Raw genomic sequence first — 15,423 nt, forward strand, 5'->3', positions numbered from 1 at the left:
CATCACCTTTTTTTGAGTTACCTATGATTTACTTCTCCTTGTAGCCTCTGATACTATTTTTACTCTCTTGTGTCTGTTAGAGTTCTTTAGCTGTAAGCAGCAAACACTGGCTTTATTTAACCAAAGAAAAAGAATTTTTTGGAAGGCCATAGGAAAATTGCAGGATCAAAGGGAAGGCATGGCATGGGATTGACAGAAACTAGATGACTTCAGGGAGGCTTCCCAGATGGAACTAGTGGTTAAGAACCTGCCTACCAATGCAGGAGACTTAAGAGATGCTGGTTCAATCCTTGGGTGGGGAAGATCCCCTGTAGGAGGGCACAGCAACCTATTCCAGTATTCTTGCCTGGGAAATTGCACGGGCAGCAAAGCCTGGTGGGCTATATAGTCCATAATGTCTCAAAGAGTCAGACATGACTGAAGCAACTTAGCACACACACAGGTGACTTTCAGTTCAGTTCAGTCACTCAGTTGTGTCTGACTCTTTGCGACCCTATGAACTGCAGCACACCAGGCCTCCCTGTCCATCACCAACTCCCTGGAGTTTACCCAAACTCTTGTCCATTAAGTTGGTGATGCCATCCAACCATCTCATCCTCTGTCATCCCCTTCTCCTCCCGCCCTCAATCTTTCCCAGCATCAGGGTCTTTTCAAATGAGTCAGCTCTTACCATCAGGTGGCCAAAGTACTGGAGTTTCAGCTTCAACGGACTTTTGTTGGCAAAGTAATGTCTCTGCTTTTCAATATACTATCTAGGTTGGTCATAACTTTCCTCCCAAGGAGTAAGCGTTTTTTAATTTCATGGCTGCAGTCACAATCTGCAGTGATTTTGGAGCCCAAAAAGTGAAATGTTGGAGACTTAGTTCATCAGGACGCCACTTCTACTGGAGAGACAGTGGGGAGTAATCTGGGCTATAAACAAATGATGGGGAAGAAACTTCCCCTGTGGAAGAATCCACCTTCCGATGCTGGGAGCCAAAATTGGATCCCTGGTTCGTTAACTAAGCTCCCACACGCCTCACAGAGTGGCCTAGAAAGAAATAAGCTTAAAAAATGGTTAAGAGTCGCGCTGGCAGAGTACAGAGGCGCAGGTAGGAGGTGAGGGAGAGAAAGAGCTACAACGAGGACAAACCTGCTTCCTGTCCATTCTGCCAAGGAAAACAAACTCAAGACACCTCTGAGTCCGAATGGTAAAGCTATTTCAAATCTCAGAACTGCAATTTAATAGCTATCTGACTCTGAACCAGGTAAAGCCTGCTAAGTCTGCACAATCTGTAAAGTGGAAGGTGAATACTTTCCTCACAGGAGACTGACTGCAAGTGCGCTGGATGCTGATCACAATGAAAAAGAAAAAATCAGAGTTGCATGTTTAAGATTTGTGCGTTGTTCTGTATGTATTAATGAATAAAAAAATATTGACAGTCTAAACGCTGAATTATGTTTTATTCGGTGGAGAGAGGGAACAGCCCACTGCAGAAGCCGCCATGAGGACGCCGGATTCTCCCTCTGGCTGGAGAAAAAGCTGGGACCGCCCAGAGCCGCCTCACAGGCGGCGCGCGGTGCAGTGTGGGCCAGGCAGAGGCGCGGCCTAGTCCCGCCCTCGGGGCAGCCTACGTGACCCTAGGCGCGTGCACCTTTTACGCGGGAGTTCGGCAAACCAGCGGTGTGCAGTGTACAAGCTCCACGGTAGGACACGCTGTGTGGCCCCACGTTCCGCAGGATGATCGTGGGCAATCCACTCATCACCGTCCTGCGGAACCGATGGTGCAGCTCAGGCTTCCACTCCTCAGCTTCTTTCTGGAGGTAGGGGCGGGGTCCACCACGCGCGTGATGCTGAACGCCCGGCCCCCGCCACTCCTCTGGGAGGAGCTTCCTCATCACTGCCAGGCTTAAGTCCCTGCATCAAGCGCAGGCGGGTTTCTCCTGCTGCCCACCTATCCCGGAAGCTGAGGCTCACTTGGTGGCTAGCAGGGCTAGCTGGGAAGCCATACCACCCTCTTACCCTCTGTGCCGAGGTGAGTCTCTCCTCTGCTGCCCTATTTCTTTGGCGCAGTGGAGATGGCCTCGAACCTTTACTCCAGATGTGTCCGCCCCCTTGTTTGGAGCGAAGAGCAAATGGAGGCGGCCACACTTGGTTTCGGATTTGCGCTTCCTCTTATTCTCTAAATGATCTTGGATTAAGTCCTCAGTTTCTCTGGCCCTCAGTTTTCTCAGCGGTAAAATCAGTTCCTACATCAGAACTGTAGCAAGAGTTAAGTGAGATAAAGCTCTTAAAAGCTACATGCACCGATTGTAGGTTTTGGTTGCCATCTTCCTTTTTTGTTTGCCCATCGACACGGTTTTTCCAGGAAATCTGGCTTTCTCATGGAATCGCAGATTCCATAGGAATTATGAAATTAATAAAACCTGACGTGGCAAGAGGGGCGTGGGTTCGCAAGCTTTGGGACCTGCCTTGGGTTTGGGAAAGCCAGGGCATGTTTCTGTTTTGCCCCGAGTGCTCTTTCAGACTGAAATCTGAACCTTCACCGGATGGGGTTATTATTAATTAACTCTTTCCTTCAGCCTGTCCATACTCCGGGCTGCATGACCTCCCTTAGAAGAGTCTTGAGGGTTCTGGTCAGTCTTGTTACTGCCCCCAAGGTCTCAGATTTCTTATCTGTAATACAAGAGCAGTGCCTAATGGAATAAATTTTTTTTAAAATCGGAGATGGTAAAGTGCTTTGTTATTTTCTAGAAATCGTTGTTTCCAGGTTGTCTAAGAAGTAAAGAAAGAAGGTGATGGAGGCAGTGACTTTCTCAGATGCACCTCCAACTGTCAAGATCTCCCCTGTTTGCCTGTGTGTGGGGTAGGGGAAATGGGAAGCAGGCACTGTAGCAGCTACCAGGTTAGACAAATGACAGGCCCTGACCTTGAGGAGTACTTAAATTTCTGAGGGAAAATGAGCACACAAATGCAGTGTTGTGCACAGCTGTCAGTACATGGGAGGAGCCAGAAATTTAAAGCTAGCTGAAGGGTGAGCTGCAGTTAGCCAGCCAAAGGTGGGACTTGTGCAGAAGGGAAGTGTGCAGAGGCCTGGAGTCAAGTATGGTGGCTGCTTCTGCAGAGTCTGGAATATGTTGTCTGAAGTGAAGAGGTGGAGAGATGGGGGAGGTGGGAGCCAGGTTATAAAGGGTATTACTAAGGAGTCTGGACTTTACCCTGGTGGTAGGAGAGAACTACTGGAAGAGAGCCTGGGAGTCACATGGTCAGATTTGGGGACTGCTTTGTCGGGGAGAGGGGCCTCACTGGGTCAGAACAATCCCTGGTTCTGGGAAGGGTGGTCACAGCTGGAGCAGTGGCCCTGGAGGTGGATATGGATGGGCTGGGTAAAGATTTAAAGGGTATATATTTTAAAATTCTTTTCACATACGTCAAGAAGTCCAGAGAGTGGTAGTGCAGTCTTAGGTGTTACATTACAGTTTAGAGCAAACAGTATCTTTTTAAAAATATTTACAAGTATTACAGGATTTTTAACCCAGCCAGATAGACCAAATCTTGGCCACTGTTTCATATTTAAGGTGGCTTTCCGTGCTGGCGTCAAAGTTCAGGAGAAGCTATATTCCTCATCCCATTACCTGTCAAAACCCTAATCTTATAATACTCAGAAATGCCTCAAACAAACTGAAATACTTTAGACGGCTTTTGTAAGACCCCCATGGATTATACTGTGAACATGTGGTCTGGTTTGCTTTCACACTTGTCATCTGGGGCCTTGAGTCCTGGGGAGACAGAGTGTATAGAGCAAAGAACATGGTCAGGCGCTGTGCAGAGGACTTTAGGCATAATATCTCTTCAAAATGAAGGAGCTGAGATTCAAGCCCAGGTCTGTGCAACTCCAGAACTGAAACTATTTCCTCATGCTCTGTTGCTGGGTTTGATAAGTTTAGTTTTGGATATGTTAAGTCTCATACCTGTAGGATATACTGGTGGAAATGTCCAGAGGGAGGTGAATATATAGAACTGGGGTGGGAAGAATTAGTGATTAAAGTCATCACTGAAGCTTAACTAGGGAGTGAGATGGGACTGAGGACAGAACCCTGCTGCTGCTGCTAAGTCGCTTCATTCGTGTCCGACTCTGTGTGACCCCATAGATGGCAGCCCACCAGGCTCTGCCGTCCCTGGGATTCTCCAGGCAAGAACACTGGAGTGGGTTGCCATTTCCTTCTCCAGTGCATGAAAGTGAAAAGTCAAAGTGATGTCGCTCAGTCGTGTCTGACCCTCAGTGACCCCATGGACTGCAGCCCACCAGGCTCCTCTGTCCATGGGATTTTCCAGGCAAGAGTACTGGAGTGGGGTGCCATTGCCTTCTCCGAACCCTGAGGCACACCAGTATTTTTGGTGGGGGAAGGTGGCAGAGAGGGAAGGCCTATGCAGCCAGGGAACACTCATGTGAAGACTGCTTCTTCCTGCGTTTTCAAGTTTCTTGCATCCTGGCAGCAACTACAGAGCCCTTCTCTGAGAAGGGAAGACTAAGCCCCAGAGAGGAGGAACCTAGGCACTGACCTGGGGTTAATAAAACCTGAGTCCTGATACTGCCCTCACCCGCCCCCCTATACACTCAGCTTCTCTTTCTTTCCCACCTTGAACCTCTCCCAAGATAACATGGGGGTGTCTGAATGCTGCTAGAGGTCCAGCTAGACAGATGCTGACAAGCTCAGAGCCTTTTAACACAGGGCTAGGCTGAAAGGCTGATGCACAGGCAGAAGATAAGGAAGTCAGGAGCTGGCAGAGGATGACTTCCTGTCCTCTGATAGAGAAAAACATCTATCTTCTGCCTTCCATCTGTCCTTTGGAGCGTTTGTTCTTTGAAGATCTGTGTTTACTGTTTCTACCTCTGATCCCTGCCCCCCAAGCCTTAGCCTTTTTGGTTTTCAGTTTCACCTGCAAAAGAAAGGGGAGAGGCAAGCTTCAGGTTTCTTCTTCCTTTTCCCCCAGACCAGGTTTTTGTTCACACTCTCAGCCTAGGTGTAATTTCAGAGCCAACCCTTGTGTTCTGAGAAATCTGGCAGAGGCCGAGAGGCCGCAGGTTGAAGATCAAGCCCAGGAAACCAGCCACAGTCCCTGGTAGCAGCTGGCAAGCTAGTTCCTCCTGTGAAGTACAGACGTGTTTGCCTGATCCTGGACAGTTTGTGTCCCTGAGAAGTTTGGTAACAGAGAGTATTGCCCTCAGTGGTCCATGGTTTGCTGCCCAAATTGAACTGTTTTTATTTTAGCAGAAAGAGTGGTCTCCAAAAGGTTGTGTGTGTGTGTGTGTGTGTGCACGTGCACGTGCGTGCTTAGTCAGGTCTGACTCTTTGCCACCCCGTGGACTGTAGCCCATCAGGCTCCTCTATCCATGGAATTTTCCAGGCAAGAATACTGGAACGGGTTGCCATTTCCTACTCCAGGGGATTTTCCTGACCCAGGGATCAAACCTGCAGTTCTTTTTTAATCTAAAAACTAAGATACTTCCCTTGTAAGAGCCCACTCGGCCTAGTAGCACGGCTGCTCAGACCTCTGTGAGAGGGACTCAGTCTCTGTAGTGCTAACAGTCTCCTGGAACGTTCATCTCATCCTTCGATTCTGTCTGTCACCTGGTCTCCCTTTGTCTCATAAAGGCCTTTGCTTATCTTACACTGGCCTGAGACCTCATGTAGTCAAGGTTGAGTACTTCTGGGGAGCCACCTCGCCTTTGTTTTTAGGTTTAAGGGCTCTTTAACCAGACCCTTAGCCTGGTGAAAGGAAGGGCAACCAGACTGGTGGTCCTGTTAGTGTTTGTCTGGGAGTTACTGACTTTGGTTGGTTCTGGGTGCCCTGTCTCAGCTGCCTTTGCTCCCAGGCATATACACATGACCCAGTGTCTGTTCTCTTGTCATCTCTGTGCCCCCTTCCTCCCATGTTTTACAGGAGGCTTGACCAGTCTCCCCAACAGCAACACTGACCCTCACACCATTTTCTTCCTTCTGTGTTTCAAGGACAATGGCGGCTTCCTGTATCCTCCTACATACTGGGCAGAAGATGCCCCTGATTGGACTGGGCACCTGGAAGAGCGACCCTGGCCAGGTGAGGGATGGGGGCAGAAGAAGGGGGTTCTTGCCCCTCTTCTAGGGAAAAGGCACTATTTGGGAGAGGGTCCTTGTGTTTTCTCTATCACCCCCATTCCTATACTTCACATCCGGTAGGGATAAGTCTGGAGGGCGGTGGGAAGAAACAAGGGAAGAAGGGACCCATAATGAGCTCTTGGCTTCCCCAACTGATCCAGAGCAGTGGTTAAGGGACCCAGCAGGGCCTCAAGCATAGGAAGCAGCCTGTTCCCTGATGATCTGCACTGAGTGCTGTGGAGATGTGGGACTCCTTTGTGCCTGATACTGGGCTGACCCCTGAGGTACCATTTATGACCCTGTGCTGTGATCATGTCTTCCGTTCCACATTTGGTTCCTTACACACAGCAGGTTGTTGTTATTCAGTTGCTGAGTCCTGGTCAACTCTTTGCAACCTCTTGGACTGCAGCATGCCAGGCTTTCCTATCCTTCACCATCTCCTTGAGCTTGCTCAGACTCATGGCCATTGAGTCGGTGATGCCATCCAACCATCTCATCCTCTGTCGTCACCTTCTCCTCTTGCCATCCCAGTATCAGGGTCTTTTCCAATGAGTCGACTCTGCATCACGTGGCCAAATTACCTGAACTTCAGCCTCAGCATCAGTCCCTCCAATGAGTATTCAGGATTGATTTTCTTTAGAATTGACTGATTTGGTCTCCTTGCAGCCCAAGAGACTCTCAGGAGTCTTCTCCAACACCATAGTTCAAAAGCATCAATTCTTCAGTGTTCAGCCTTCTTTATGGTCCAACTCACATCCATACATGACTACTGAAAAAACCATAGCTTTGACTAGACAGACCTTTGTTGGCAAACTAATGTCTCTGCTTTTTAGTACACTGTCTAGGTTGTCATAGCTGTTCTTCCAAGGAGCAAGCGTCTTTTAATTTCATGGCTGCAATCACCATCTGCAGTGATTTTAGAGCCCAAGAAAATAAATTCTGTCACTGTTTCCATTGTTTCCCCATCTATTTGCCATGAAGTGATGAGACTGAATGCCATGATCTTAGTTTTCTGAATGTTGAGTTTTAAGCCAACTTTTTCACTCTCCTCTTTCACCTTCATCAAGAGGCTCTTTAATTCCTCTTCGCTTTCTGCCTTAAGGATGGTGTCATCTGCATTATTGATATTTCTCCTGGCAATCTTGATTCCAGCTTGTGCTTCACCCAGCTGGGCATTTTGCATGATGTACTCTGCATATAAGTTAAATACGCACGGTGACAATATGCAGCCTGATACAGGGTGACAATATATAGCCAGATACACACAGCAGTATCAGGGTTTAAAGAACAACTTAGTCAACTGTTTATACCAAAGGTCAGCAGACTGTTTCTTAAAGGACAAGGTAGTTAATAATTTAGATTTTGTCAGACAACTTGCAAAATGCAGGTGGTTATGTACTTATATAACTATTTAAAAATATAAAACTTGTTCTTAGCTCAAGGGCTGAAAAAAAAACAAAAGGCAGCTGCTAGCTGAAGTTTAGTAACCCCTGGTATAGACCTTCCAGCCCAGGGGAGCCTGGGAATGAAAACTTGCTTTCCTAGATGGACACAGGTAGAGACTCAGCTGCCACCTGTGGTGGAGCAGCTCCCACCTGGGTGTCCCTTGTTCTTGGAATCTGAGTCAGAGTTGAGAGAAGTTTGGGAGGAACTCTGGCAGGGATAGTGGCCTCTTTTGTCTGGGATTTAGGCTGGGATTGGTGGCGTGGTTGAATGAACCCTGTCTGCCCTTTCTCCCTTTGCTTTCCTTCCTACAGCTGCCTAGAGTCTGGTGCTGTAGGCAGACACTGACACCGCCTGTGACAAGCCCAGGAGCTAGATGAAGGCTGAGGGTGGAGGCCAGAGCCAGGGCCAAGATGGGGTCAGGGATGGAGAAGTGGGAAATGGGATGGAGCAGCGTCGGTGATAAGGGCACATGTCTGGATAGTAACTGCATCTAAATGGGGATCTTGAGTTGCAGGGGGCCTAACACCCTTGGATCTGCTCCTAATGCCATGTTTCTAGTCTGGTTTTTAACAAATTGACTGACCCATCAACCTCCTTGGTGCCTGCTTTATTCTCTTCTGGTGGGGGACTCTGGGCCCAGCTTCCATCTCACTTTTCCACCTTCCTTAGTTTTCTCTTCTCCCTCCCTCACCTCTTCTGCTTGTCTGAGCCATGGTCTACATGGCTTCCCCTTTAAATATATACATATTTTTAAAATGGAATTTAGATTTATATATATATGTGATTTTTTGATTTACATTTTCTGGGCTGCACTGGGTCTTTGCTGCGCACAGACTGTCTCTAGCTGCAGCGCAGTGAGCGGGGACTGCTCTCTAGTTATGGTGCATGGGCTTCTCATTGCAGTGGCTTCTCTTATTGTGCAGCATGGGCTCTAGTCTCCCCAGCTCAGTAGCTGCAATGCACAGGCTTAGTTGCTCCATGGCATGTAGAATCTTCCTGGACCAGGGGTGGAACCCATGTCCCCTGCTTTGGCCGGTGGATTCTTAACCACTGGACTACCAGGGAAGTCCCCCATGACTTCTAAGCATCTGTCTCCATGTGGCCTTGCTCTAGGAACTACTTACCTGTGTATCACGTTTCCCTAACTAGCTCTTCAGGGTTGGGACCTATCTCCATGACTATACTTCTGCTTTCTGTCCTATCAATGTGTCCATCCATCTTCTGAGCATCTAGCAGGGAGCATATTGTTAGTTTTTGTTGGGCCCTGCTGAGATCGCTTGGATAGGAAGAAACCTTGGAAGTTAGTAGGGGGGAGGAAAAAGGGTTTGGGGTCTCCACAGAGACTTCTGGTCCCCAAGACTGGAGCCATCTTCTATCTTCTCACTTCCACTGTGTGGATGACTATAGTGGTAAATTCCTGCCCCTCCCCCCATCAGTGACCCTCAGGAGGGCAGTTTCTGGTCCAGACCAACAGAGTTAAAACTTTTGCTTTTCTCACCTGGCAGGTTAAAGCAGCTATTAAGTATGCCCTCAGTGTAGGCTACCGCCACATTGACTGCGCTGCTATCTATGGCAATGAGACTGAAATCGGGGAAGCCCTGAAGGAGAATGTGGGACCTGGCAAGGTGAGGACTGGGGCTACAGAGAGGTGGGGTGAGAAGACTCAGAGGCTGGGGCTAAGGGCTGACTAGAGGGATCTGGCATCAGCTTCCTTCTAATTCTTCTCCCAAAGGTGAGGGTGGGCAAGACTAGGTGCCCTTGGCTCTTCTCACTGTGGACTCTGTCCCCTGTCCCAGTTGGTGCCTCGGGAGGAGCTCTTTGTGACTTCCAAGCTGTGGAACACAAAGCACCACCCCGAGGATGTGGAGCCCGCCCTCCGGAAGACACTTGCTGACCTGCAGCTGGAGTATCTGGACCTGTACCTGATGCACTGGCCTTACGCCTTTGAGTGAGCCTTGCCAGGGTCTTCATCTAGGAATCGGGCTGGGGGAGTCGTGTTAGTAACTTTTTGTAAGTTATAGGAGCAGAGCAAGAGAGGAGCACTCAGTCTTTTCTGCTACAGTCTAGCTACAGGAAAAAGGAGTGCCACTTCACATGGCATGTATCCTAGGGTGTATACAGATGAGTCCTCCTGCTGCCTTTTACATTGGAGAAATGTTCTAGCTTTTGCTGCGTTCGGCCTTGGGGTTACAGTAGAGTAAGCTCGCACAGAGGGTGTGGGAGGAGATGACCATAGCTCCATGCTCTGTACTTGAAGAAGACTGTAGGCGCCTACAGTGCACTTTCCCGAGGCGGGGCAGAGGGAGTTAAGGATGACTTCCCAGAGGGGAGGGGATATAATCTGTGCCTAGGAAGGAGAGAGGGGGGATGGGCATTCCATATGGAGTTAACACTTGGATCATGACCTGGAAAGGTGAAAAACCATGCTTGTTTCTCATTCTTGGCCCTCTACCCTTTCTGGGCTTCGATTATGGGATGTAGAATGGCTGGACAGGCAGGTAGACAGGAGCCTACATGCCCATACCTGGGGGGCTGTCTTTCACTCAGGCGAGGAGACAGCCCCTTCCCTAAGAATGCTGATGGGACTATACGCTATGACTCCACCCACTACAAGGAGACCTGGAGGGCTCTGGAGGCACTCGTGGCTAAGGGGCTGGTGCGGGCTCTGGGCCTGTCCAACTTCAACAGTCGGCAGATTGACGATGTGCTCAGCGTGGCCTCTGTGCGCCCAGCTGTCCTACAGGTGAGCACAGCAAAGCAGATCAGTTGGTTTGGGGATGGTGTGCATGTATGTGTGTGCGTGTGTGCGTGCATGTGTGTAAATGAACATGAGTGGGCAGATGATGAGTTTACTTCAGGAAATAGCTAGAAAGTTGTCAGAAGTGTTGGTGCAGAAATCCTCTGAAGTGTGGGAAGAGAATGAAATAGACAATGGAAAACCGTCTAGAGAGTGAGAAAAGCAGAGTGAGGGGAAGTGGGGGGTCAGCGATTCAGGCCTGGTCAGAATGTGTATGTCCGGGTGGGGCCAGCAAGCCAGCTGCGGCCACCCCGTAGTGATAGGTTGTTTCTTGGTTTAGGTGGAATGCCACCCATACCTGGCTCAGAATGAGCTGATTGCCCACTGCCAAGCACGAGGCCTGGAGGTGACTGCTTATAGCCCTCTGGGCTCTTCTGATCGTGCGTGGCGTGATCCTGAGGAGCCTGTCCTGCTTAAGGAGCCAGTGGTCCTGGCACTGGCTGAAAAGCATGGTCGGTCTCCAGCTCAGATCTTGCTCAGGTATGAGCAGTCTTAGGCAAAGACAATCAGGTTAGAGAGAGGGCTCCTGGGCTGGGAGGCACGGGTTGAGAGGTTCCAAATGCCTGAACGAGGCTGAGAATCTTGCTGTGTTATCTCGGGAGAGGCCATTCTGAGGCTCGTTCCCTCTTCCAGTGGGGCTTGGGGGCTCTAGGAGCTCAGAGAAGACTGCATGGAGGACAAAATGCTCATGAGTACTGACTGTTTCATTTACTCCCATCCCCTACTTAGGTGGCAGGTCCAGCGGAAAGTGAGCTGCATCCCCAAGAGTGTCACGCCTTCCCGCATCCTTGAGAACATCCAGGTACTTGATGTGTCTGTTCTGTCTTCTTTAGCCCACTGGGACACAGTCTGACCCTGACTCTAGCTAAAAAGGCAGTGGTCTGGAACCCCAAATTCCACTCACAAAAGTGGCTTTCCTGACCCCGACCTTCCATTCCCAGGTGTTTGACTTCACCTTTAGCCCAGAGGAGATGAAGCAGCTGGATGCCCTGAATAAAAATTTGCGATTCATTGTGCCCATGCTTACGGTGAGTGTGTATCACCGCCCAGAATCAGGGAATGTGAGATTCGGGGCAGGATTCTGGCCCAAGTCTGGCCTCCATATTGCTGAATAGAGGCTTGGCAGGATGGTATTGTTGGTAGGATTGCTGTCCTGGACACAGTGGGCTGTTTTTTATTTATTGAGCTCCCAGAAGTAATCTGGTTCAGGGATAAGGCATTTAGCCTGTGAGTTCCAGTCCTAACTCTCAATACCTTGTAACCTAGAGCAAGTGATTTAACTTCTTTATGCTTTATCTTCCTTTGTGTAAAATGATCCCAGTTCCTGACACGTAACAATTTCTCAGTATAAATGGGGCATTCTCAACCTTGTTAGAAAGGGAATAAATAGTTCCTTATCCCAGCTAAGACAGAGTCAGCCATGTACCAGGCTGTGGGTTTGGTGCTGGAATGCTGTTGGTACCGTGTGGCATTCTCTGAGGCTAGGTCCCTGTCACTGACATCTGTCATAGTGCTGTACACAGGTGAAGCTGTTCAGGAAGATTCTTGGGAAAAGATGTCCTGGAATGTCTAACTAGGAGGACGGGCAGGGTGCGGGAATGTCACCTCCTGCTAATGGAGTCATCTGTCTGTCTTTCCAGGTGGATGGGAAGAGGGTCCCAAGAGATGCAGGGCACCCTCTGTACCCCTTCAATGACCCATATTAAGACCACAGCTTCCTGGCTTCCTTTTCATCTCTCCACAGAAAGGAGTTAATAAAGCCCTTGGAGTATCCATCCATGCTACTTGCTTGTCTTATTGTCTGGTCAGACTTGGTATGGAAATTGTTTCTCTTTGGGATGCTAAGTTTTACCTGCCCTGAGCCCAAACCCCCTTACTTTCTTGGTTCTGGAGAAACAAGCATGTAGCTGAATTCCATTTCCACTTTCATAGTTCAGTTCAATTCAGTCCCTCAGTCGTATCTGACTCAGTCGCTCAGTTGTGTCTGACTCTTTGTGACCCCATGAACCGCAGCATACCAGGCCTCCCTGTCCATCACCAACTCCTGGAGTCCACCCAAACTCATGTCCATTGTGTCGGTGATACCATCCAACCATCTCATCCTCTGTCGTCCCCTTCTGCCCTCAACCTTTCCCACCATCAGGGCCTTTTCAAATGAGTCAGCTCTTCGCATCAGGTGGCCAAAGTATTAAAGTTTCAGCTTCAACATCAGGCCCTCCAATGAACACCCGGGACTGATCTCCTTTAGGACGGACTGGTTGGATCTCCTTGCAGTCCAAGGGACTCTCAAGAGTCTTCTCCAACACCACAGTTCAATTCTTTGGTGCTCAGCTTTCTTCACAGTCTAACTCTCATATCCATACATGACCACTGGAAAAACCATGGCCTTGATTAGACGGACTTTTGTTGGCAAAGTAATGTCTCTGCTTTTTAATATGCTGTCTAGGTTGGTCATAACTTTCATGTGAAGCTGTGAAGCTCGCTCAGTTGTGTCCGACTCTTTGCAACCCCATGGACTGTATGTAGCCTACCAGGCTCCTCCGTCCGTAGGATTCTCCAGGCAAGAATACTGGAGTGGGTTGCCATTTCCTTCTCCAGGCGATCTTCCCAACCCAGGGATCGAACCGGGGTCTCCCACATTGTAGGCAGATGCTTTACCATCTGAGCCACCAGGGAAGCTCAGACTTTCATAAGTTAGATATATTAGTGGAGTATCGCCATCTAGTGGCATCTATTAGCACTGCATGACGCCCCAGAGTAGTCTTTGTGAGAATAACAAAAATTTGTCACTTAGGGACTGAGATCGGAGTCCTGTGGTTTCTTGGCTCTGCTGGGCATGGGTCTTGAGTTCCCACACCCTGCCCCTCCTCCTAATTAGTGCCTAGATTTAGGAATTCAGTTCAGTTCAGTCGTGTCCGACTCTTTGCGACCCCATGAATTGAAGCACGCCAGGCCTCCCTGTCCATCACCAACCCCCGGAGTTCACTCACACGTCCATCGAGTTGGTGATGCCATCCAGCCACCTCATCCTCTGTCGTCCCTTTTCCTCCTGCCCCCAATCCCTCCCAGCATCAGAGTCTTTTCCAATGAGTCAACTCTTCGCATGAGGTGGCCAAAGTACTGGAGTTTCAGCTTTAGCATCATTCCTTCCAATGAACATCCAGGACTGATCTCCTTTAGAATGGACTGGTTGGATCTTCTTGCAGTCCAGGGGACTCGAGTAAATTCTGAAGTTTGGGCGGCCCAGCCTGGAGAATCAGGACAAAGGCTTTCTCTCTCAAGACACTATAGTCACTGTGCATAGGCTACCCGAGGGAGGCAGAGTCAGCACTGAAGCTTGTCACTTGGACCTGAGGTCCTATCTTACATAATTTATGGTCCCACCAGAGACTTCTGAGATTTTAGGAGGGTTTCTGGAAAAACCCTCTAAACTCCAATCATACAAAACTCGGTTTTCTAGTTGAACCATTGCTCTTCATTCAGAAGATATTAATGGAGTCCTTATATGGGTTAGATACAAATGCTTAGGCCCTGGGGATATAGCTATAACTAAGACACAGGTCCCTGCAGTTTACTTGAGACGGACTAAGTAATTGCATAATTGGTTTAATTACAGTTGGGAGAAGTGCTGTGAAAAAGCACAGAGCAAGAAGCCTACTGATTTAATTGGCTAAGATCTGAAGGATGAGTAGAGAATAATTTGTTAAAAGAGGTGAGAGTCATAATAGTGTTCCATGCAAATTGGATAGCTTGGGGGAAAACTTTGTAACTGGAGGAAGCTATTGGAAAAACCTAAAGAAGTCTTCTGTGACAAACTGAAAACAAGGCGGGGGTGATGGGGTGTGTGGAATGGTATGAAATAATGCTGAAATAAGACAGGGACCTGATGCCGGAAAGCCTAGGAGACTGGGTTAAGATTTTAGGTTTTTTAATCCTGAATGCAGCAGGAAGCTATGGAGGAGTTTTGAGCAGGAATAAGATGGCATGATTTGTATCTTAGAAATACAGCAAGGCTGCTCTTGCCTTCTGAGATGGCCCATGCTCTGTGGAATGTTTCTCTCTAAATATATCCCCTTCTTGTCTATCAAAAAAAAAAAAAAAAAAAGAAGAAGAAGAAGAAGAAGAAATAACAGCACTAGAGCAGTGGGGAAAATGGATTAGTAAAAAGTTGTTGGAGGCATGTTGCAAGTTAGTCTTTTTTTATTTTATTAATAGTATAGTCAAAGCTATGGTTTTTCCAGTAGTCATGTATGGATATGAGAGTTGGTCCATAAAGAAGGCTGAGCACTGAAGAACTGATGCTTTCAAACTGTGGTGCTAAAGAAGACTTGAGAGTCCCTTGGACAGTAAGGAGACCAAACCAGTCAAGCCTAAAGGAAATCAACCCTGAATTTTCATTGGAAGGACTGGTGCTGAAACTGAAGCTCCAAAATTTTGACCACCTGATGCGAAGAGCTGACTCATTGGAAAAGACCCTGATGCTGGGAAAGATTGAGGGCAAGAGGAGAAGGGGGCGACCATGAGTTTGAGCAAACTTCAGGGTATAGCGAAGGACAGGGAAGCCTGACATGCTGCAATCTGTGGGGTTGCAGAGTTGGACGTGGCTTAGCGACAGAACAATAGTTGATTTACAATGTTGTGCCAATCTCTGCAGTACTGCAGGGACTCTGTTAAATACATATGTACATTCTTAGGGCTTCCCAGGTGACACCAGTGGTAAAGAACCTGCCTGCCAGTGCAGGAGACGAAAGAGACTTGGGTTCAGTCCCTGGGTTGGGAAGATTCCCCTGGAAGAGGGTGTGGCAACCCACTTCAGTATTCTTGCCTGGAAAATCCCACAGACAGAGGAGCTTGGCAGGCTATAGTCCATAGGGTCACAGAATCAGACACGACTGAAGTGACTTAGCATGCACATGTACATTCTTACTTTTTATGTTCTTTTCTGACATAGTTTATAACAGAATACTGAATATAGTTTCCCATGCTATACACTGGGGCTTCCCTGGTGGTTCAGACAATAAAGAATCTGCCTGGCAATGCGGGAGACCTGGGTTTGATCC

At 48.5% G+C, this 15,423-nt stretch overlaps 1 protein-coding gene across 4 annotated transcripts; it reads left to right on the plus strand.

Moving 5' to 3' along the window:
• Positions 1-1,639: 1,639 nt before the first annotated feature.
• AKR1A1 (aldo-keto reductase family 1 member A1) lies at positions 1,640-12,138 on the plus strand. Of its 4 annotated transcripts, XM_004001920.4 has the most exons (9): positions 1,640-1,803; positions 5,995-6,082; positions 9,072-9,191; positions 9,363-9,514; positions 10,114-10,309; positions 10,644-10,843; positions 11,093-11,165; positions 11,305-11,391; positions 12,004-12,138. In XM_004001920.4, the coding sequence occupies exons 1-9, from the start codon at positions 1,721-1,723 to the stop codon at positions 12,067-12,069; spliced, it is 1,065 nt and encodes a 354-aa protein (XP_004001969.4). In that variant the 5' UTR covers positions 1,640-1,720; the 3' UTR covers positions 12,070-12,138. The 4 variants fall into 4 exon arrangements, with proteins under 4 accessions (XP_004001969.4, XP_060262232.1, XP_060262275.1 ...); XM_060406249.1 differs by having other exon boundaries at positions 11,305-12,138; XM_060406292.1 differs by having other exon boundaries at positions 1,640-1,686; positions 11,305-12,138.
• The last annotated feature ends 3,285 nt before the right edge of the window (positions 12,139-15,423 follow it).

This window comes from Ovis aries, chromosome 1, assembly GCF_016772045.2.
Source record: "Ovis aries strain OAR_USU_Benz2616 breed Rambouillet chromosome 1, ARS-UI_Ramb_v3.0, whole genome shotgun sequence".
Taxonomy (NCBI): domain Eukaryota; kingdom Metazoa; phylum Chordata; class Mammalia; order Artiodactyla; family Bovidae; genus Ovis; species Ovis aries.